Source organism: Lethenteron reissneri, chromosome 28 (assembly GCF_015708825.2).
Source record: "Lethenteron reissneri isolate LAM-NWPU_2019-01 chromosome 28, ASM1570882v1, whole genome shotgun sequence".
NCBI lineage: Eukaryota > Metazoa > Chordata > Hyperoartia > Petromyzontiformes > Petromyzontidae > Lethenteron > Lethenteron reissneri.
This window is the reverse complement of record NC_083806.1, coordinates 5755171-5779897: the sequence shown is the minus strand read 5'-3', so window position 1 is coordinate 5779897 and position 24727 is coordinate 5755171. Positions and strand designations below refer to the sequence as shown.

Below are 24727 nucleotides of genomic sequence, written 5' to 3'. Positions count from 1 at the left end.
CGGTGGCGCTTGCAAGCACCGACACGGGATGGGGGAGGCTCGCCTTCATCCAGCAGTGGATTAGCAAATGTATATAAAAAAAAATTATACTTCTTTTTTTAAAATTCACGACGCTAAACAAGACGGAAACGATTGAAAACGACAGACAGGATGAAACGAGGATCCACGTTTGCGATCGGGGAATCGCGACGATTCATCCATGCTTGTCATCATCCGCAGTACTTCTCACGATAATTATCATCATCATCATCCCCGGTACGCGAACAGGGACGAAGCTCGTTCCAATCAACGCCCCGATGTGGTGCATCGATAACAATCTGCTGGAAGACTGTGCAGGCCACGTCCACGGCAGGCGCGCATGTGATGGTGGCGCGTGCTCTTCGCCCTATTATTAGATCCGCGCCGCGCCGACCCCACTCGCGATACCGTTCCACCAACCAATGGACGCCGTTGTGCAGCGCGATACCCCCCCGATCGATGTTAGGGACATCAAATACGTCCTAATTACACTGCAGCACAAGAAGGGTTTTCTTACTGGGGATGGTTTTTTTTTTTTCCCCTGTTTTAATAGAGCCCCGTTAGCGGCACGGTTTTTTGTTCTCCTGCTTACGACGGCTTTCAATCCCGCTCCTGTTTTTTTCCCCGAGACGTTTTAAACGAGGAGTAATCCTCGCCCGCGGCTTCAAGCGAGAGAACGTCGGTGTCGGATTCGAGAGTTAAGCAGCACAATTGAAGAGGTGTTCAGTAACGAACATTTAGAAAATCAATTCATTGATTGAGACGCTGGAGGTTAAGTCCTGTAATTCACTGTGCATCTGCATTGACTGCAGGGGTCTACATTTCCCCAATGTCACACGGAGCAACTCTATACTTATAAATTAAGGGGTTCTATAAATAGAAGAACCGAGTCAAATGAGATTTCTACATAACACCGCCGTGGAATTCGATATCCTCAAAATGAGTTGTTGCTCAATTTACAATGGATTAAAATTAAACTACAAATATAAAGGGATCGCTGTGTGAACCTCTAAACATTTGTGCCGCAGAGCGGTGGCGGCGCAAGTGGACGGCACAATGCGGTATGAACCCGGTGACCCGAGTTCGATCCCGGGCTGCGGCTAACGTCAGTGGCGACAAGTCCCGAGCCCGCCCCGTTCACCAAACCCCCATCAACCAACGTGGAGAAGTAACCGTCAAATACCGCGGTAAACATCGAAGGCTGCGCCATCATCCGTTGGAGCAACGGTCCCAACATTGGGCTAACGTTGCGCATTTGCCGGGAAGCCCATGACCGACCGGGTGTGGCAGAGGCCTTGATCCAGCAATGGATTGACCACGGGCTGCAAATAATGAAGTCTACAACATGTGTTTCGATTCTACACCCCGAGTCACCCGGCGTGAACTGGCATCGTGGCTCAGCGGTAGACCGAGTGGCTCGCAATCGGAAGGTTTTGAGTTTGACTCCTGATTGGGTAGGGGAGGGGTAGGGGGAGGGTACGGGTGGGAGAGGGGTAGGGTAGGGGCAGGAGAGGGGAGGGGGAGGGTAGGGGGAGGGTAGGGGCAAGAGAGGGGGAGGGTAGGGGGAGGGTAGGGCAGGGGAGGGTAGGGGAGGGTAAGGGCGGGGCAGGGGAGGGGTGGGTGAGGGGTGAGGGAGGGGAGTTGACTAAGCCCAATCCATCCTGATGCTTTACAATCACGACCACCTTGCGGGTGAATGTCGGTTGACTCGCCCGTGCCAGAGGCATGAGCAAGCTGCCTGGAACCCGAGGCGAGAAAAAACCTCGAACTTTTGCCACCCTGAGTTTGTGTGCGTCAAGAAAGAATTTCAAACCAATGACTTACGAGTTACTTTAATGAACGCGTGTACGTGACTTGACAGGTGCAGGGAAATCACGAAACAGCGACGCGTGATTTGATAAGCGTCAACGGGTAAGGCCCCCGAAAATGTGTTGTGCCACTTGCAGGCAAGTTCAGTGCAATCTTGCAGTTGTACAAAACTACTTTTTTTCAGGCTCCTCTTGCGTCCTGACCGCCGCCGCTTTGCTCCGAGCCGTCCTCCGCGCTCATCCGGCCGCCCGGCTCCAAGCGCGCGGTGGGGGGGGCGGCCTCGCCGGCCTCCGACGGCGCAGAGCCGAGCGCCACCTCGGCGCGCTGCGACGCTTGCGCGTCCGAGCCGGACTCCTTCACGCAGCCGCAGTCCCGCACGCAAGACGTCGCCGACGTCACCGTCGTCTCCGTCGTCGTCACCTCGGCAGGACTGCCGCCTTTCGCGGCCTCGCGCTGCGACGGCACAAACAGAGAGGAACGAAACCCGCGGGGGTCAAGGTCAAAAGCGGTCACCGGCGACGGTGCCAAAGGGTCCAAAGCCGTCTCGTCGTCGTGGGACGCGGGCGACCCGAGCGGACCCAAAAGAGTAATCGACAGGTAGTCTTTCGGCACTGGCAAATGCCAACTAAACTAAAAACGAAACAATTTTATTTTCATTTTACCAGGTAAAGCCCACTGAGCTACGCAGATTTTTTTCGGAAGCGATCTCAGCCACAAACGATAGCTGATCATCACGTGGACATTTATTAGCAGCCAAATACTTTTAAATGTGGAGGAAAAAACCAGAAGACCTGGAGATAAATCCACGCAACCATGGGGAGAGAGGCACGCAAACTCCAAATATACAGGTGTCAGGGTCGAGATTGAACCCACAATCTCCTGTATACCACGCGAGGTAGTGAACATCTCGCTACCGTGGTGCTAACGTCCACCACGGAGATGGAGCGATGGAATCTGGTGCTGTGCAGGCGCCACACGCATGAGTGTAAATGCGAGACTGTTACAGATGGCGACGGCCTGGGAGGCCTTCCTCCAGCAGTGGATTTAGATTCTACTCTTGCGTGCGGCAATGTGCTCAGGAGGTCAATGCTAGCACATGACGAGAAGGCTTCAGAAGAGAGTTCGTGTCGTGTTGCTGTTCGTCCTCCTCCTTTGAAAAGTGCAGACTACAGTGGTTTACTAACTGGTCCACAGTTTGCTTTGCATAGTCACAATCGCACGAATGTAGCTGCTCTTTAATGCATCCCTACGGGTCTCTATATATCTGAATGTTTATCTATGGGTCTCTGTGTCTTTATCAGTTTCTCTGTGTGTCTCCATGGGTTGACTAAACCATCCACAGTTTGGGTTGCATGGCAAAGTGTTGCACTACTGTGGCTCGTGTCGTTAATTTTCCATTCCTCAAGGAGATGTGCGCGCACCAGGCCTGGTGACGTTCTGGCGTTGCTGCCTTACCGGTGTGCGCGCGGGGCAAACGAAAGGGTTATGGCGAACGGGGTGAATGGAGGAAACACAACAGGCAAGGGGGTTGTGCGGTAATGGCAGAGCGCCGCAGACATGGAGAGCGGCAGCAGTGGCGAAGGTTGATATCGCGAGGCAGGTTAAAAACATCAGGGGAAGCGATTTGAATTGTTCCATGACTGCCACACATGGTTTATGAGTTCATAGCCCCAACAGTCTGGAACGCAATCCCTCTGCACATTCTCAGCATCACCTCAATCGCCTCCTTCAGGAGACACTTAAAAACTCACATCTATAACCACGCTTTCGAGCGACTCTGAGCTTGGCTCCGCGCCTCTGAGTTGCGGCCCTCACGTCCGCAAATTTGCGCGCGTTTTAAATTGCATTATTATTATAGCAAACGGCAATAAATACTGTAACGGGGAGGGAGGGGGAGAAGGCACAGAGGCTAGGAGCCACCGCATTCAAAATTCAGTTTTCATTCCACCTCTGAGAAGCAGATGACAAAATAATTCTCTTGTCAACATCTGGGGTGCAGCACCCAGTTCCTACCTCGGTGCACTCGACGGAATTCAACGAGCAGCAGTCGAGGTTGATTGACGGTCAGACACTCATTCGCTCACCGGCGGTCAGTCGCCTCTCCACCACTCTTCTACCGCTATTGCCACGGTTGACTGTTCCCGTGGATCTTCGCTCGTCGACTCCTCGACCCGTGTTTTTCGTCGCCATCCATACTGCGTTCAACCATCATTACCGTAGGTCACAGTAACATTCTTGCTCACCTACTCACCCACTCATTTACTCACCCATTTACTTACCCATTTACTTACCCACCCACTCACGTAAATTGCTCATTCATTCACCCACTCAGTGATCCATGCACTCACTCACTCACCCATTTACTCACCCACCCACCCACTCACACAACTCACTCATTCACTCACTCACTGACCCATGCACTCACTCACCCACTCGCCCATATACTCACCAACCCACTCGCACAACTCACTCATTCACTCATCATGCTGCAGGCCAAAACACGTCTCTTCTCTGTTTCTTCCCAGGCCCAGCTCGACTTTGGAATTCCCTCCCATCGCCTTGTTCCCCAAGCTCTCAAAACCTTGCTCACTTGAAAAAAACGCGTTAACTGTGAATCTCTTACGACTTTTAACGGAGCTGATTGTTGCTGGCCGCTTGGCATTTTGGGCCTTTGGGCCCTGTGCGCAGCGAGTGTGATTATAAAGAAGAAAGAAGGAATAACAACACCAACAACAGCAGCAGCAACATGTCACGTGCATCTCACTTCAATTACAGAATTAAACGGCCGACCAAGAAACATGTTCGCTCTTCATGCTCCGAGTGCCCTAGACTTATTTCGCAATGCAACAGATTCCACAAATGAAATATTTCACTTCGCCCTGTGGCATCTGTGTCCCTTCAAAAGTCATGAATTTTGAGCGGCGTTGCTCCACTGGCTACGCTCATTATCTCCTGACCCGCCAAGCGACGATTTCGCATTAAATCAAAGTGACGGGGAGCAGATGTCAAAATCGGCAGGCATGATGGGGGCGTTGAAACCAATTCCCAAATATCAGAGCCCGAGAAAAAATAAACAAAGTATTTAGAGAAGACGGTCGAGTGTAATTTTTTTTATTTTTTTTGTCCGCGTTGGCGCGCGTGTGTGTTGGTGGGGAGGGAGGAGCCGTTCGATGTATTTATTAGTTTATTTATTGTTACTATTCGTGTCGCCCCCATGCCTTGCTTGCGCCAATGAGTCAAAGGCGAGTGGTGGAATTAACTCCTGTCCCTTTGCCCCTCGCGTGAAGTCACAGCTCCCAGTGTCAGTTCCACGGACAGCAGCTCCGGGCGGTGACGTGGGCCTAACGCTGCCTGCAGAGGTTCGCAAGTTTCAATCCAGTGGCCGCCCACGATTATTACTGCTGGTGTGATTATAATAATATTAACCACGAAACAATCACTGTGGATTTTATTTCGATTTAAAGCTTTCGTGACTGCAGGGATTCATCTTCTTGGTTCTTTCGGTAAAGTCACGTAGAAGGGAAGTAATAAAGAACCAAGAAGATGAATCACTGTGGAATTCATATTCTTGGTTCTTTCGGTAAAGTCATGTAGAAGGGAAATAATAAAATAATATTAATATAAAACAATAAAAATCCACAGCAAGAAAATTTGAAACTTTTAAATATTCTTGCTGTGGATTTCACACCTGATGATGATTGCTTGTGTTGCAGTCGAAACGTCGTGAGAATTTTTATTGTTTTATATATATATATTATTTTATTATTTCCCTTCTACGTGACTTTACCGAAAGAACCAAGAATATGAATCCCTGCAGTCACGAAAGCTTTAAATCAAAATCACCGTGGAAGTTAAAGAAGCGCCGTGGTGGTGAGATGTTAACTACCTCGCCTGGTATAGAGGAGGTCGTGGGTTCGATCCCGACCCCTTGACGCCTGCTGTATATTTGCAGTTTGCATGTTCTCCTCGTGGTCATGTGGATTGTTCTCTGGGTCCTCCGGTTTTCCCCTCCATGCTATACATTTCCAAATGATAAGCCACCTCGCTGAGCTATCATTTGTGACCAGGTCCGTTATATAAAAAGAGCGCCATAGCTCAGTGGACTTTACTGGGTAAAATAAAAAATAGTTACTGTTAATAGTTTAGTTTAAAGATCCACTGTCGGAATTCATAGGAGTAAGTCCATTGCGTGCCTGGCATCAGGGTTCAAACAGTCTGTAAAACTCAGCGAGAGATGTTCCCGGCTATATTCACGAATTTTTTAAAAGAAATATAGAAAGGAAACACAATCTAGTATCCATGAGGCACTGCCGTCGTGCCAATGAATACTGCATTACATCTTCACCACCCCTGCCACCCTCTAATCATACATTCAGCATGGATTTTTTTTTGCTCCACCTTGAGCTGACGAGCCGTGTTCTCAAAGCACGCAGCGTACAGGCCGACGACGGTGCTGATGATGGGGTGCGGTTAGGTGGGACGTGGTGGAGGCGGAATCACTGAAATTTAAGAGGCACCTGTCCTGCTTCAGCAAAATTTAATTTGCCAACTGAGCAAAAACAAATCTGAGAAACGTTAATTACTTTTAGAAAATGAATGTTGTGCTTGGCAAAGGTGCAGCTCTCTGCGATTGCCGACTCATGCCACTGTCTGGGAAGAGCTGGGAGCTACCGCACCTCCGATTATCACGGTTGGCGACGTACGGCGCGAAAAAAGTTCAACATACAGACAACCCACCACAAGAGACCGACCTGCTGACCACAGACTAACTCTGGTGCACACATTTATGCAACTGAATGGACAGTTACAGCGGGCGGGGCTGTGGGCGGGCAAGGGGGCAGGGAATGGAAGGGGGTGAGATTTAAGAAACGTGGCAGCGCACCAACAAATAAAACGTCAAGTGGTTCAACGTCATGACGATGCGGATAGTCGACGCACGAATGGAAAATTACAAACTCTCCGTCGGTGTGCGAGGGGTACCGTGGTCGCTCAGAACAGAAGATTCACCGTCACGAAGGAGGAGGCATCGTGACGGCAGAGATGCGCACCAACCACTCCCGCGCTACTTGTGACTCCGCTGCTGTACATTTCCACGTGATGAGAAGCCACTTTGTTGAGCTATCATTTGTGGCCAGGTCGCTTCTGAAACTCTAAGTTAATGCCTCAGAGTGGGCTTTACCTGGTAAGATAAAAATAGTAGCATTATTTTTTAAATATTTTTTTTTTAAGTGATTTTTTTTACATTTCCTATACTTTGCATTCTGTGTTGTTGGAACGTTCTGGCCTGCCCCTGCTGGACATCTGTGAAAAAGAGCTCCGCAGCTCATCGGATTCCTCCAGGATAAATACACATTCCGATTCCGTACCTCTGGCTTCAACCGGCTCAACGTCAAATTACAGTTGTCGATCTACACCAACATTAGCCGCACGGAAGGGGATCATTGCCAAAACTAAATAGAATTTTTTAAGTGTGTTTTTATACTGGGAAATAAACACGAGGTTGGCGGACTTGGCGAGGGTTTCATCATCAATCCTAGCCGTGACCTTGGCTTTTCTGCACTGCTAAGCAGAGTGGATCTCTGGTTTTTTTTTACCAACGAGGGAGTTGGGGACTGGGGGCTCTGCCAAGATTTTGGTCGTTTGAGCAAATTATACTGTACATTTGTCAATGTCGCCTTTGGCCCGGGGTCTGACAATTGAAAATAAAAACAATTATAATTATTGTACGACGGACCGGTTTGTTACAAACATTTTTTGTGTGAAATGCGTTTCGCTGGGGAGCCCAACTTGCAATGCGGTTGCATTCACAAGCGGAGTTAATCAACTCGTCTTCACGCCAAGGCAGTCTTCCCAAAGTGTCTGTTGTAAACGTTGAATAACTTACGACTTCATTTTAACGTGAAAGCTAGCGTTAGGATAAGTGACGAATCATCCATCACGATCCACTTTTACGCTTGTGATACCGGCATAAAATCCATGTGTGTAAATCAATTACTTACAATCTGTGCAAATTGTACGCTAATACTATGCTGTTCCATTTGGGATAATGGCCTGAACATTGCGTACATTTGCTAGCCTTTCCTATACTTTGCACTCATGTCATGTTTTTGTGTATTGTTTGTTGTTGTAACGTTCTGACCCGCCACCTACAGGACATCTGCGAAAAAGAGCTTCATAGCTCATCGGGTTCATCTCCAAATATATAAAAGGCAAAGTTGTGATTATGTGTATCTGTTCAAAATGTTTAGCGTACTTCCCGACATGCAACAAACTTGAAATTTGCCATGTGGGTACTTTCCAGACTGTACACCATGCAAAAATTAAAAAAATACACTTATTTTTTTTGGGGGGAGGAGCTCAATAATGCATAGATTTTTTGCAAGGCAAGCGAGTTGTGACGTCAAATCTGTCATGTGACCCGCGCATGTGGAAGCGTAACACATTGTAGTGTAGTGCTTAGCGCTCTGCGCTACGAACCCGGCGACCCGAGTTCGATTCCCGCTCACAGCCACCACTGGTGACGATTATTTGAACCGGTCCTGGGCCTCTCCTAGGTCGACTCAGCCTCAAACGAGTAAGTGGTGTGGTGTGTGAACATCGCCACTGGGGAAACAAAGGCGGCCAGGCGTGGTGAATCCAAGTCCCGGGCGAAGCCGGGTAGTAAAGCTAGTACAGTATAAATCTCTGTCCTGATTCTCATCAAAGTGTATGCAAGTGTCCAAACGAGTTGGACATGAGAGCTGAGAAACGATGCAAAGGAGCCATGATAAAGGTTTTTGTTTGGGTGAGACTGCGTGAATATTAATGTGCCGTTAACTCACCACCACCCGACTCAGCCAACTAGTAAGGTTGGTCACTTGAAAAAAACGTGCCAATTAGTTACTACTTCAGCACACCGGTTTGTCGGGCAGTAAACTCACAACATTTACAATCCGAGTACGACGTTTTGCTGGCAATTACAACCAACTTCATCAGGCGATGTTGACAGAATTGCCCCGATGGATATTGATTCGCGAAAGCCTACGCGTTAAACTGACACAAAAAAGACGAAAAATTAACGATTTCCGAATTCATCGGAGGGGGGGGGGGGGGGTGGTGACGATTAACAATTGTCACATGCCAATTACCCATAATCACCATCGCCGTCAGTCATCATCAATCATTATTATTCCACTGCTGGATGGAGGCCTCCTCCCAAGACGTCGCCATCTCTCACGGCTTTGCAACGAAACAATCCGCCTGGCACCTGCGCAGGAGTTCATTTCATTGCTCCATCTCCTTGGTGGTGGGGGTCCTCTTGGACGAAGATCATTCCCTGGCTTCCGCTCTATCATTTATTATTATTCCTCTTCTTCTTAGGGTTGTTTGTATGTATGGATGTACGTTTAACTTTTTTCGCACCGTAGTTTGCCACCAATGTTAATCGGAGGTGCGGGGGGAAGGACAATGAACTGAACACAAAAAGCAGTTCTACAGAAATGGGTTTTCAACCTCGATTTAAAGAAGCCTCGATGATGAGTGTCACGACTCTCTGTCAGGAGGGTCTTGCCAAGTTTTCACAGTGGGGGGGGGGGGGGGTGGGGGGGGGCAATGATCGCTACGTAGATTCCAAACGAGTCGCTATTTTATCACCACCTATGACTAACTCAGGCTGGTAAAATGTCTTTAATGGAAAGATGAATACGAATGAGCGTTCGGTCGATTTCCCCGAGAATTTGTTCTACAAGAAAAAGCCATGCGTACACGCGTGATAACAACCATGCCCTTGGCCATATAACAATGGCGTGGCGGCGATTGCTTCACAAATTGACGTCATAGCTGAAACATGGTCAATCGCGCTTCCAAGTCCTGCGTGCACGTGTGTGTCTGTACAAGTAATTTAATCCACACATAATTAAATATGTTTAAGTCTTGCAGCCTATCGGCAATCCAGAACAAAATGTGATTTAGCCATAATACAACACCTACCGCCTGCTTCGCTCACAGTGACGTCAAGAGTGGGCCACCGTGTGCCAGCGGCGTCAGGGTCAGCATTTCAAGGTGCCCTCTTTGAGCGAGTATTTGTGCCTGGTCTCCTGCACTGCTCAATACGTGTTGGAAAAGGTGGGGAGTACCCACATTTTATCCTACCAAACTCGTAGCGGCCGATCGACCGAGCGGACAGACTGCCGCGCGCCGGGAGAGATCGAACCGTAACGGCGACCTCTGACCTGCGGCTCCGGTGCGCGCCAACCACAACACCGCGGCGGCGGCGGCGGCAGCATCCCAATTAGAGCGCGATTGTAACGAGAGTCGAAACCAAGGGCAGCCGTGGAGGCGCCGTCCCCAACACGGCGCGACCTCCCCCGCGATGGGACAGCTCCTCGACGTGCGTGACCCCGCCGCTCGGCACGGACACGAGCCCTCCCCCCCGTTCACCGCAACCCTCCCCCTCCCGACGATCGACGAGGGGGAGGGTGGTGGTGGGGGGGGGTTTGGGAGCGGAGGCTGTGCCACAGGCCGGTTGCGCTCAGCTCACCAACCTGCATTGCCGAAAGTGGTGAAGTATGGACGAAAACAACCCCCCTCCCCCAACAATGCCACCCTTAGCACTGAAAATAAATAACAACTATGTACCACCATTTGGCAACTCACTGCTGGGTGCAGGCCTCCCCATGTCGTGTCAGTAGGGGGTTGTTGGGCTATAATTTAGCGTGTTGGTCAGTGCCGGTAGTGGACTGACTTGATGAGTTGGGGCTTCAGATATCATTCTAAACTAAAAACTATACTTTTCAATTAAATTTTTCCAGGTAATTCCCATTGAGCTATTAAGCTCTTTATCAAAAGCGACCTGGCCACGAATGATATCTCAACGAAGTGGCTTATCATCACATGGACATTTATAGCAGCCGAATACTCTAAAATGCATGTTGATTATAAATGTGGAGGGAAAAACTGGAGGACCCGGAGAAGAATCCACATGACCACGAGAGAGGGACATGCAAACTCCAAATATACAGCCGCAGGCATCAGGGTTGGGATCGAACCCACGACCTCCGGTATACCAGGTGAGGTAATCAACATCTCGCCATCGTGGTGCCATTGATGTTAGCCGTGGCAGAGAACCAAGTCGAGGGTCCGGGCGAGTTTATAGCGCGCCGTGCGAACCGCTGTGCCACCGCTTTACACCAATAAAGCAGGAATGGAAAATTCAAAAGTTGGCAGCAGTAGTTTGGCCGCTGGCTGCAAGAGAGAAAAACGAATTTTCTCTCACGTTCGAGATAAGGTAAAACGTAGCCGATGAGATGTTTGATAAATGCCACTGTTGTTTAAACGAACGCGCACCTCCTGCGTTTCCGTTCGAATCATCGCACGCAAATCTTGACGTATGAATGAGCAACGTGGACAGTGGCAAAGAAAATGGAACAGGAGCTGGTGAGTGCACAAAGCAGCGCGAAAACAAAAGGTGCACGCTGGGAATTACGCCAAGAGACGGAATGAGCAACACATGGATCAGGGAACAAATGCAAATCACAGACAATGCGTTGACTGTTGATGTATGTACGTTGAACTTCTTTCGCACGGTACATAGCCAACCGTGCGAATCGGAGGACAACAAACTAAACACAAAAAGCACTTCTAAAGAAATTCGTTTTCAATCTAGATTTTAAAGTGCATAGCTCCGAGTGCCTTCCTCATATCGGAAGGAAGAGGGTTCCAGACAGCCGCAAAAGGGCATCTGAAAGCGCGCGATGCGGTGACCGTCTTTATTCGACAGTCAGCCAAAAGCCGCTGCGAGATGACCGGATTTCGCGTGATGATGGTTTACGCTCCTTGATGAGATCAGCAAGGTATTGTGGTCCATACTCTTAGGTTTTTTTTTGGTAAAGTCACGTAGGGGGAAATAAATAAATAAAATTATAGAAATAAAATAATAAAGTACGACGTTTCGGGCGCAACACAAGCGTCCGTCATCAGGTGGGACAACCACAGCAAGAAACTAATGCTGAAGTGGACACTTGAGCATTTGCCCACTTCAGCATTTGTTTCTTATTTTTATAATTTATTTTTCCCTACATGACTTTACCGAAAAAACCTAAGAGTATGGATCCTTGCAGTCACGAAAGCTTCAAATCTAGAAGTATTGTGGTTCATTTGTGACAAGCACTTCATGCGTAATGAGTGCTATCTTACATAAAAGTAAGTGGTTTGGGCTCGAACGCATCGCAAGAGCTCATTGGATGACAACACTGGCGACAGAAAGGCAGCAAAAGGAAAGAAACGTTCCGGAGGGGGCGACCATCACCGCAGAGACGGAGTGATGAGATCAGCTTGGATTGTGGCATCGCTGGAGTGTGTGGGATGGTGACGGTGTGGGGGAGGCCTTCATCCAGCAGTGGATAGAAAACCGACGATGACGACGACGACGTCGACGCAAATATAAAGTTGCTGTCGCCGCTTTCCACGTAAATAAGACGTTTCCTCTTCTTGGTTCTTTCGGTAAAGTCACGTAGAATGGAAATAATAAAAAGAAAGCATAATAAAATAGTTATTGTATAATGGTATATTTTTATTATTTTATTATTTCCATACCAAAATAAGAAAATAATTATTGCATTATGTTTTATTTTTATTATATTATTATTTCCATTCTACGTGACTTTACCGAAAGAACCAAGAAGATGAATCCCTGCAGTCACGAAAGCTTTAAATCGAAATTTAAGACGTTTCCTGTTTAAATGTATTCTCCTGCTAATGGCTCCGATTGAAGGCTGCAGCTTCAGGGAGTCCCTGGTCCAGCAGTGGAATCGGCAAAACTGGCCCGGGCGCGTACAAGCATCCTCCTCCAAGCCAACGTGGGGCTTTTGATTCCGCGCTACGCGCTCAGAATTAATGCGGCGAGGCAATAACCGTGCCCTTGGTGTTGTGTCTTCTTGGTTAATGTCTCGGGGCCCCAGCAGTGCCGTTTTTGGCCACGCCGCCCCCCCCCCCCCCAGGAAACGTTCGGGTGATTAAGCATTACCCAGCTCGCCCGCTCTGCCCGTCCCCTGTTTGCGCCAGTGACGGGGGGGGGGGATGGGGAGGGCGGGGGGACGATGAAGGGGGGGGGTGAGAGAAAAAAAACACAACGTTCGACAAAAGCGTGAACGTTGCCCGCAGCGTAACGGACAGCCGGAGCACACTGGACACGCGATCCCAGAGGTCGCCGGTTCGGTTCCATCTCTCGCGGAGACGACGGCAGTTGAATCGACGGAACGTTTCTTAAATTCCATCCCGGTCCGCCTCCCCAGGCACTGTGAATGTGTACGCCCAACGGTTCCTTTTCATGGAACTTTTTTTTTCGCTCGTTGCCCCCCCCCCCCAACCCACCCCCACCCCCCCGCCCCTGCCGCAACCCAACCACCCGATAGCGAAGGAGGCGAGGGTATTATTTTCTGTAGCTCAGCCCCGAAAACATTTAATCGAGCTGGCGACCTCTGGATCGTAAGTATGGTGACCATTAGCAGCATCCTGCATATAGTATTGCTGCCGGGTAAAAGGACCACAGATTAGCGGATTTCTCGCGACGCTCCAGCAGTATCCAGCTAAAAGAGAGACTCGACCTATGGCAAGGTGTTAATGTGCGGAATGGATAGCGGGCGGCTTGTGTTACCCCCCTTCGCAAGCAGAAACCCGGCGCTTTTATCCTCAATTAGCAGATCGACCCCCGCGTCTCCTCGCAGCCCAGCCAGCTCGCAAGGCGCCACCACCACCTCCTCGCAGATCCGCGCACGAGTCGTACTTTTAAAACGGCCGTAACTTAAAATAAATTTGCGGGCAAGGGTCGCTCTCGTCGGTGACTGTGGAATAAGAGGAAAAATTACGACGCGTTAAGTCCATCTGCCTGCGGGTCTTCCTTGAGCAATGTTTTGGGGGCAGCGTGCGTCTAAAAAGGAGGTGGCTCTCGACGGGAGTTTCCGTGGGGCCACGGGCGTTGTGCGGGGGCGGAGGGTGGGGGGGGGGGGCGGGGGGGGAGGGGGCGTGAGCGGGAAGCCGTGCATGCGAGCGCGCGACCGCCGCGCGCGATCGCCAACATCCTCGTCGAACGCGGGAAGCAGATGCGCTCTCGACAAGAGCCCGCGCCGAGCGAGGAATTACCGCGTGCGCATTACGGGGAGGGGTGGCGGGGGCCCAAAAATAAATAAAAACAATGCCAATTCGAATCCCGCGGCGGGACAAAGAGCCGAGACGAGAGGTTTCGTGGCGTCACAGCCAAGAGTCGTCCGCAAATACCGGGGGGAGGGGAAGGCATGGGAGAGGGAGGGGGGGGTGTGGCGCTCGTGATTTTTGAACACGGCTGTCGAGGAGGGGCTGCCAGGTGGCTCAGCGGTCAGAGACACCGAGCTGGAACCATGGGTTCAGATACAGATTTCAGCCGCCGCCCGTGATTAGACCGGTGTATTTAGCTGCACGGCTCGCTGCTGCCCACAGGGTAGTTCTGCGGCCTAAAACACCTGATATGCATGGTGCCTGCCCATCCAAGTATTGTCCAGGTTTCAGTCCTGCTTAGCTTTTGAGTGTCCGACGAGATTTGGTGCGGGCGCCGGTGATTTGGTCACGAGAATTGATTAATTTCAGAGTATTTTCCTAAAATTATCGAGCGCACCCGGTAGCGGGAGTTTCACCCGTTGAGGATTTCTACGTGAAGCTGTCCAAGGAAATGCAACGAAAAGGATCGAGTGCCGTGCCGAGTCTTCATTTGCCATGGCGACGGTAAAAAAATTTGCACACTTGGTATTCGCGCAGTACTCGCAGCGCGAAGCTATATCAAGCATGCCTGCCGTTTCACAGACAAGCGTAGTCTGCTGGTAGGGAGGCTATATGGTGGCTAATGCATGGTCTATACGTGGCTTGCTATGTGTTTTTTTTCTTCAATTAAGTTACTTTTGAAACTTGGAACGAAAATGTCGACAAGCGGCAGAAACTGTTGGTGCAACGACAGCTCAACGTTGGGTGGCGCAATGTTCCACATTTACTGGGCGGGAGTGCATTCTGAGTTTTTGGTCATTGAGGTCGATGCTCTAGGCCACGTGATGAGATGAAAGTTCGACCCCGTCAGCATTATAAACGCCTCTTGCCATGCGTGTATGTATTTACGCATACACACCTCCGCACTTTTTTGTGACTTTCTCCGATCTATACGCTTCGTGACCGTGCTCACGAGCTCATTCTGTAAGCGACTTGCCGCTTCTGCGATCGTGTAAATCATCATCACCGTCGTCGTCGTCGTGAGATGCAGTCGCACCGATGACGCTATGCGAAACGAAATTATCGTCATCAACACCGTTACGGGCGCTGACCCGAACAACCGCGAAAAGAAAAACAATCGCCGAAGACCGAAAAGGAACGCGCGAAAACCAAACCGCAAGTGCGTCCGCACCTCCAATTAGCACGGTTGTCGATGTGCGTATTGGACGCGAGGCGCAACATCTCCTCCCTACCACCTACCCCCGGCTCACCGGTGCTCTCCGTGGCGGACGGGCCGGCCGGTGGGACTCATGGTTCACGGTCCACGGCCCCAGCGACTCGTTGGCGTAGAAGTCCATGGGGTAGCGCTCCTGCCATTCGATTTGTTTGATAGCCACCGCCGCCTGGAGGGTCGGGGGTAGGGTGGAGGGGCAGAGGGATAAAGACGATGAGAGTGGACGGGGGCGACGGCGCGGGCGACGGGTACCAACACACCGCCGCGCTGCCACCGGATGAGCATTCGATGATGGCGGCGGTCGGTGTGCGTCTGTGTGACCATGCTGCAGCCTACGGTGGCAATTGGATGGATGGGCAGGCAGATAGAGACTCTGAAGTGTTGTCCTCTTCCAAACGATAATGATGAGAATGAGAACATTTGCGCGATGTAAATCATCACTGTTTCACCGAGTGCAAATCACCTTACCAGCTACCCCGTCAATTTTTTTTACGGCAGAACAATTTGTTTCCAATCCGCTGTTGAATGAGGGTGCTTCCCGTATCTTGTGACAAGCCGTATCTTTCCCCCCCCTTGCGTGTTCAACGATTGCATCGCTCCACATACATCTTGGTCGGATAGAGCCAAACGGATTGGTGGAATAACACTGAGCACTGCATCTCCCAATGAAAAGTGAACGCTCGACATGCTAACACTGTGGAAGACTCTTTAGTCAGGAGGGTCCTGCCACAATGGGATGTTTGGCCTAACACCAATGACATTGTACATGTGTTTACTTTTCGATTTAAAGCTTTCGTGACTGCAGGGATTCATCTTCTTGGTTCTTTTGGTAAAGTCACGTAAGAATGGAAGTAATAAAATAATAAAAATAAAATATAATAAAATAATTCTCACGACGTTTTGGCCTTGCGTTGTGGCCGAAACATTAAATTTTTATTATTTTATTATTTCCATTCTTTGTGACTTTACCGAAAGAACCAAGAAGACATATGTTTACTGCTTTAAGCTATGGGAGGAAACCAGAGAACCTGGAGGAATCCGATGTAGAACAGGGCGAGAACGTACAGACATCACACAGAGAGGCATCCGGAGTCGGGAATCGAAGCCCTGTCCTTCCTGCTACGAGGCACGAGCGTTACCACTGCGCCAAGAGAGAACAAGAAGAGAGAGAGAAAAAAAAAAGAAAAAAAGTGGCGCTAAAAGGAAAAAATATGATAGGTGATGTTTCGGGAAATGGCCCTTATTCATGGCACATGTGCCATTACTGTTTACAGTGCAGCGCTGCCAACGTAGCATCACCAAATAATAATTTGAATCTCCAACAGTCTGCTCTTTGTTGGCCCTACGAAATAATCATCGGCGCCACCTAATCTAAGGGAACGAGTAATGGCATCGATGCACCCCCCCCCAACTGCCCCGAGATGGTGCCAATTACCCCCAAGATGCATCGACACGGCGCGCGGAAGTCGATAGCGCTTAAGGGAGGACGGCGATCGCGCGCGCAGGCCGAGTGGCCCGTCAAACCGCGGGACGTCGCACCGTCGGCTATTCGGATCCGCGCGTTGCGCACGACAAGTTGCGATGTAATCACAGCTTGGATCCACAGAGTCAGAAGTGCACGCACGTCTCGTGGACGCTGCGCAGCGGCGGTGTGGGGCGTGCATCGTGAAGGAAAGGTCGAGTCCTAGAAACTTTGCACCTTCTGGTTTTGATATTCCTCCACCTCGAAGACACCATGTGTCTTCTGTAAAAAAGAGTTGTGTAGCTCATCGGATTCCTCCAGCGTAGATAAAAATTCTGATTTTGTAACGATCAGCCACTTGAGAACATCAAAAGGCCGATGGGCACACCCCTCCTTCATGAAAGCAAGATTAAAGAGAAGACTGAGTGGTGCGATTGTGGCAATGCAACCCAAACTACGACCACATATGAAAGCACTTGAGTTCTTCTGCCCTCCCCTTAAATGGAGGAGTAGGAACAGCAAACGAACTACACTAACTCTCTCTTGAAGCCCTTTTCGTGGGTAGCAGGCCTCGACACTAACATTTGGCTCTTGAACATATTGCCACTCGCTAGAATATAACAGATTTGGTGAAGTGGGCAACTACGGGCTATCTGCCCATGGATCGTGATGATGAGTTTCAGATGTTTTTCAAGACTAATTTGTAATCGTTTAAAATCATTTGATTGTTTACATTTTGTTCGTTTTCGTTCGTTCCTCAGTCCGCCTGCCCTGGTGAGGGTCGCGGCGGCATTTTGTACCAATGTGAAATGTCGTCACGCTAAAATTCGAAGAAACAATCATGGGCAGAGGAGAAAGCGAAGGCCTTCAGAGCCTGAACTTTTACTTGAATAGCAGCAGGGATCCAACAGCACAGACATCTGGAGTGGGGGGGGGGGGCAGGGCGGGAGTTGCAGACGATGAGAGCAGCACAACCACCGGACGTATGAAAGATACATAACTCGGCAAAAACCCGCAAATATGTAAATGAAACACCATGCATTTCCCTGGGGCCAGCCTCTTACTATTTGATAATTATGCAAGATTTTTTTTTTTTGGTGGGGTGGCGTGGGGAGAGAAGCAGCCTTACGTGGACAGGTGTCACGGAACAATAAAATGCCGAGAGACACGATTCTAATCCCAGCGTGTAGCTAATTACAGCGCAACTCCAATAATGTGGCCGCTTTATAACTTCCAGGTGGTGCGTAGGGTGGGCGGGCGGGCGGGCGGGCGGGCAGGGAGGGAAGATGAGAAAGCGTCAGCAACTGCCGGCGCGTTAAATGGCTCGCAAATACATTTACGGGCCAACCATCCGTGTGCAGTTTGCAATCTACCAAGTCTGCGCCAATTACCTGCTATCCTTTTTTTTTCCTCTTCCCCATTCTTTTTTTCTTTCAAGGACAAGCCAAAACTAATTAGAAATATATTTCTTATCACGATGAGCCAGAACAATTCCAGGCACTCCAACAATGTTTCCTTCGCATTTCATTTTCTATCCGGAGGGCTTCCGCATAGATGCGTGCTGCTGGCAAAGGGGCCGCGTGGGCTACGTCGGCCGTTATCGCTCGCCGAAAACTACCGGGCGAGCAATTAAATCGCAGAATGAATTAAAAACATCACAATGGGAAATGTTGAGCTTAAATCTTAAGTTAAAAGTTCAATGGAAATATTCTTTGTATTTTACACACACGGGGGGGGGGAAGCGTATGTCTGCATTATTCCTACCGCCACCAGACCGACCTGAATGTGGCCGAATCTCAGAAGCTAAGTGGGGCTGAGCCTGGTTAATACTTGGATGGGCGACTGCCTGGGAAAACCAGGTGTTGTCTGCCACTGGGAGTGATGCGCGTTGCACAGCAGTCAAAACGATATACGTATTTGTGAGAGATGGAATTTATCCCAAATTAAGTCACTTAAAACAAATTTTACGACGATCTATTTTTTCCCAATACAGTTTGTGGGTAACTGCGCCCTGAGACCCTTCAACTCAACCGTCCACTTGAGAAACCTGTTCGATCACCGGGCGGCTGAAATCGAGACTCGCACCCCAGGATTGTCCTGCCATGCACGGGCTTGCGCACCGACATTTTTTGGCCACGACTTCCACTGGCAAATGAAATTGGATTATTATTCGGAGGGCGGAGCAATGGGACAGCGGTTAGGACACTGTGCCACGAAACCCGGCGACCCGACTCAGGTTTTAATGTGCAGTGTTGGTAAACATGAGATACACGGCCCATGGGGAAAGCAGAGGACTGGCGTTTGAGAACCACTGGTCCACATAATAGCTTAAAAAAATGTTAAATTGAAAAATGTCAAATTTTTTAATCTGAAAAAAATCTACTCATTTCAGTGCCTTGATCTCCTACGAGATTATACGGCAAAACGTGTCGCATTTTGACCTCTGAAAGCATGGCCAACATGACCTTCTTCCAATACTTAAATACCACTCTTAACATTCAAATTTGTTAATAATCAACAAGCCAAGTTATTAAAGATCTGTCTGCTAAAATTCTCCTGGCCTACACCCCCCCCCCTCCCCCGCAAGAGGTCGTGACCTCCCGAGACTCCACTGGAAACAGGAAGCATGATGGATTGATTGATTAATGATTGATGTTAAAATCATTATTTTAATTAGAATGTTCAGTGCAACTGTACAATCGAGGATGGCTGAAACGTGGGCAGACACAGGGGTGTCCAGGGGTGCAAACACAAAAGAGGGGAAGGTGGGAGGGGGATACACAATTTTTTTTCTTTCGAAAAAAAAATTTCTGCTCAAAGTAAAAACCACTGTGAGTGCCGAAAAATGGAGCTTGATAACTTGTTTTAACTTGAATCAGATAAAAAAAATAAAATGTAAACGTGGGCTTTCACGACGAATATTATGATTAATAATTAGTTTCTCAATTTTATACAATACAACTGTCAAACTTTCTGCTTGCTTTTTAACACTGTTGCTTTGCTAAAAAAATATAATTCATTGGTACATTTGCACGCACATGACAACTTGATTTCATAATGCTCACACCGTAACCGAACCCAACATGAACTAATCTTGAACCACTCCTTAATGCTCAACATTCCAAACGGGAACCCCTCCACCTCAAGACCCGCACGACGCCGACATACGGCACAACTGAAAATGTACAATCCATCGCAAAAGTTGCCGACGACTTAAAACAACCATTTTTTAAAAACATGTACGACCTTCGCCACTTGTTACAGTGGCTAAGGTCGCAGCCCATTCGTCAGGGACGCCAAAGGCAACGGAGGTTATACCCAAGAGGTCCAAGCAAACTGCTTCGGCAAAGTGCAAGTTGGATGTTTGTTTGTCAGTGGGCGACGATAACTCGCGTTCGATCCCTTCCATGTCATCGTCGCCGCCGTAGTGGAAAAGCCCTTTGATGAGTTGGTGCAGCGGTGCATTGACGCAGCGGCGCTCGCCCTCCTCCACACCTCCCCAGGGCATGAAAGGCTCAACCCTCAGCGGGGGAGGAACAGACCTATGATGGCAGCTGTGAGAAAACGCACGTTCCCCGCTGTACTACCGACGCGGTTTGCCATGTATACGGCTCTCTCATGCGGTTTGCCATGTATACGGCTCTCCACCGTGGTTTGCCATGTACACAGCTCTCTAATGCGTGGTCAGCTTGGGCCGTGCGCTGTTCGGCACGGTGTCCGACGTTTCGCCGCACGTGCTGGACGCTTCGTAGGTAAACTAATTCCAGTGACTTGGCTTCTTAAAACCATAGATCTGGATTGAGATGTCATTGTGGCCCGAAGCTGTTTGATGGTACCGCAGCATGCCGATGTTTTCCACACTCCGCCAGTATACCGCAGCCGCTGTCACGTTAGACACACGATCTCCAAGACCTGAACTGACGGTGTCGTGCTTTCTCATCTTTGGTCTTACCCGGAAAATTGTGGAAACCACAGCAACCGAAAGTTAATTGTAACCGATAGAGACTTTCGGTTTTCCCCGCCGCTCGTTGCAGAGGTGTGTGCAGTTCCGATCCGGCAGGCCACCCCGGTTATAACTGCGGGTGTGCTGACCGTACAAATGCACGCTGTTTGCTTCAAGTCATTCTGCCGGAGTTGTGTTCCAAGTTTGCTCATTGCGAAAAAATTACACCGCAAATTGCTCAACCAGGATTACACGTAGCAGCAACATCGCCCTCCACCTCTTCCTGTGAAACTACTGCAGATCATGTCCATAAACCATAGCGCCTTCCCTTCGTGATGGCCTTGCGCTATGAGAAATGCCACGAAATATACTAAACTATGATTATTATCATATGAAGGGCCATTGTTGCCCAAACCAATTGCCAAACCCAAGGCGTTATTGTGAATGTGTTGAGTGGAACAGAGGTCGCCCTTGCAAAAAGAGGCAATGTTGTTTCACGTGTCTCAATGGGTTTCTTTCATCTCATGGTTAAATAATGGATACCACCACTACCACTACTCCAAGGCATACACTATCGCACACTCAGCTTAAACACTCAACATGCATTAATGATATGAGTTCTTGTGAGAGCATCGTGCCTATTTATTGGACTACAAAGATGGTCGAGATAAAAAAAAACAATATTTATTTAAAAAAAAACTAGATAAACGTACAAAAAAAGAAAAACGGGCATGATGCAAAAATCGAGTACTTGCTTTTACGAGAGATTTATATCAGGTTTTAACAAAATGTTTATTATGAAGGCAATATGGCAGAGGGTACATAAATGTTTAATGGTTAGCGTGGATGGATGCAGCCATCTGTGCTGCCACCTCCGCCGCCTTCCTTCACGGGCACTGCCCTGAATGTTTAAGAGTTCAGCGAGCGTGCGCCTCTGGTTCTGAATATTGAATCCAAGAGGCACGCGGCAATTAAGGGCGAGCGTGTTAACTCTGACGTGTGGGCTGTAGATTTAAAACCGTGGCGAGAACTCGAAGAGACCACGATGGGTCTCTCATTGGCAAGAGCGACGAGCTGGGGGGGGGGGGTGGGCGGTCACAGAAATGACAAAGCCAAGACAAATAAAATGAGGTACAGCTTCGAAGCAGATAGAAATCGGCACAAAAATCAACGGTGCACATGTCATTACCCGTTTTGTTATATATGTGTGGCAAGAAATACCCTGGGCACTTGCAAATAAGATGTTCCATCTCAAGGGATTAGCCAGGCGATATATTTTAAATAATACATCTATTCGACATTCAATGATGCTATCTGTTGCTGACCGCTTGGCGTTTTCGGCACCCCTGGCACCGACCACCCCCAACCAACCCCCCGCGGTAATTTGATGAATTGCCGAGATTTGGGGGTAAAGATTCCATCCAAACATCTATCGATCTCAGCTTTCAATCTACCATGTGATTGGTTCAGTTTTGACAGTTTTACTCGCTCATTTCCATGAATGTTTAAATGACGAACTTCTTATGAATATCATCATCGGCCACGATGAATCCACTGCTGGTCGAAGGCACCCGCAAGCCGTCGCGAAAATCCGCCGAGTGCCTGCGCTCACACGACCCGATTTCACCGCTCAATCTCCACCCCCCCCCCTTCCCCCGCCGTGCTCCAATCGCTTTGCGCGCAACTCCCGCGGAACGTAAACAACGGTTGTTCGCGCGCGCGCGCGATTCGATGCGCGGGCGCGCGCGTCGTGAGAATCTACGAGACTCGACGCCGGCTCATTACGCGCCAACGATCCATGGCACCCCGATGACAGCAACAACAACGATCCCCCGCGCAGTTACGGTCATAAAAAAATAACAACCCATAATGCCTTCTACCGTCAACAAGCAATAGCCGACTGCGAGTTCATAATCAAGAGCGTCCTTGGGAAAAGCTAGGGGTCACATTGTCCGCAAATGAGTCTCAAATGTTTTGCACTCTGGTAGTTTGTAGCCAAAGGAGATAATGACCACGCGGCATGTTGCTTCGTTGTTTTATCTTTGTTGCCGTGCTTTCGGCGTCACGTCTACGAGACCGAGTCTCCCCCCCATTCGCAAAGTCGGCGCATCACGCCGCCTGCCGGAGAACGGTCCGCTGAAGGAGACGTCACAGGGCTACTTCTGAGGTCCCTCCGAGTGGCCTATTATCCACACTTGGGGGGCTGCTCTTTCTCATGCCCCGCTATTGAGATTATGTTAATTGCACGGCGGTCAAATTAAATATCTTTTTCAGTCTAGAAGCTGTAATTGAAGCCAAATGAAGTGGGAAAATTACATGATGATTTTGTGCAGTGCACCGGTTACTGGGCTGAGACCATTAAACTAACTACACTTGAGAACTTGGATTAATCATGGGCAGCTGATAACCGGGTTCGAATCCAGGATCTCAGCGGTGTCAGCTCACAGCTGACCTCTAACCTCTGGGCGAACTGAGCCACCTCTTTTTTTTGTTAAGTTCAATGCAGAACAGACAAGAGCAGTGTGAAGATTAATCATAAAAATGTATCATCACAAATAAAGTGGAAAATAATAAAGGTTAAAAAAATACTCCGAGAAGTAAATAATCCGCAATATTAGTTTTTACGCATTTTGAAAGTTAAAACTGAGAAAGCAAACATAAATGAACGGTTGGGAGAATGGAATTATTTATATCGGGCAAGGAAAAAAAAACTAAACAAAATCTACAAAAATTAAAAATTAACAAAAGACTCCAAGGACTGCGCAAAGCATCTAAGCGCATAACTTCTACTCATTAAAAATGCAAAGATTTACGCTAATTCAAGTCAAACTAATTAAAGACATCTGAGTGTGCATTATTGCAGATATGCATTTTATGAATACTTGTACTGCATTAGTACATCCGTATTGGTTACACGCGGTGGACAGTAGGGGTACACAGTTCTGTTCGACCTCACGGCATGTCATTTGAAACAATGCTGCAAGCTTCCTAAACCACCCTGCCTCTGTCCACCGAGCAGCCGTATAAATGGGCAAACGCCCAGTTAGTCAATCGGCGTGTCACGTGTGGTAGGTGGGGCAAAGTATGGGTAACTCCCACCTCTTCCAAGACGTCTGGCCCAGTGTGGAAGATTAGGCCAAAACAAAAAAAACATTCAGAGGGGCTCAATTCGAGCTCCCTCGGCGGAGGTCCTAGTCACCAGCAGCGGCAATAATCATGAAATTGAAGGGCTGCACCTTTGCCTCTCTTGTCAGGACCACGTTAAACCGGCTTCCGGCTTGTGGAGCATTCATCTCTCTTGAGCACAGGGGGAGCATTAAAATAAAATCACGAGCCGCGATCAAGCAACAGCATCTAGTAATAAAACGATACTACGTTAAGCGCGTGCATTTTTTTGTACCTATTTGGATGCAATTGCTATAAATCAGGAAGAACACTGCGGTGCGCATTCGTAGCGAGCAAAACGTACGTATAATTTTAATATTTACTGCTATTGTTTCTGTGCTCACGCACCGGTACCAAGCGGACACGTGCGACCGACGGTTCGCGATCAAATCACGGGCATGCCTACCGGTGTTTGCAAAAAATAATAAAATAACGGTCTGCCAAAATCTGCCTGCTTAGCTCTCGGCGCACAAGAGCTGACACGAGGGTTTGTCCTGCTGAGAGCCAGCTGTTCGCTCACGGGATCAGGGTTCACTTATCGTCGGTATAATCAAGCTGGTTTATATTAAAAAACATTTTTTTACAAAATTTTGGCCCGATATTCGGTTTCAGTGACACGCTCAATATATATTTTCTTGCAATGGTGGGGGGGGGGGGGGGGGGGTGTCACGTGCGGACGTGGTGACAGAAGCTGGCGGTGCCAGGGATTTGTTTGTTCCCGCAAGCGGTGCGGGCGCCAGTTCCGCTGCTCGTGCCTGCCGATTATAACCGAGGCGGCCTTGTTAATACACAAATACGATTTGGCACTTTTTAATGGTGTCCCCAAAGAGCACAGGTGGGGTGGCGGTGTGGCTGACGGAGAGGGGAGCACTCGTGCCAATGATTCCGG

At 49.0% G+C, this 24727-nt stretch overlaps 1 protein-coding gene across 1 annotated transcript in view; it reads right to left on the bottom strand.

Moving 5' to 3' along the window:
• Positions 1-1834: 1834 nt before the first annotated feature.
• DPH1 (diphthamide biosynthesis 1) overlaps positions 1835-24727 on the bottom strand; it is a 106075-nt gene continuing 83182 nt past the window's right edge. Inside the window, 3 exon segments of the mRNA XM_061561927.1 lie at positions 1835-2028; positions 2030-2280; positions 15306-15437. Coding sequence (XP_061417911.1) covers positions 1998-2028; positions 2030-2280; positions 15306-15437 — 414 coding nt within the window. The 3' untranslated portion in view covers positions 1835-1997.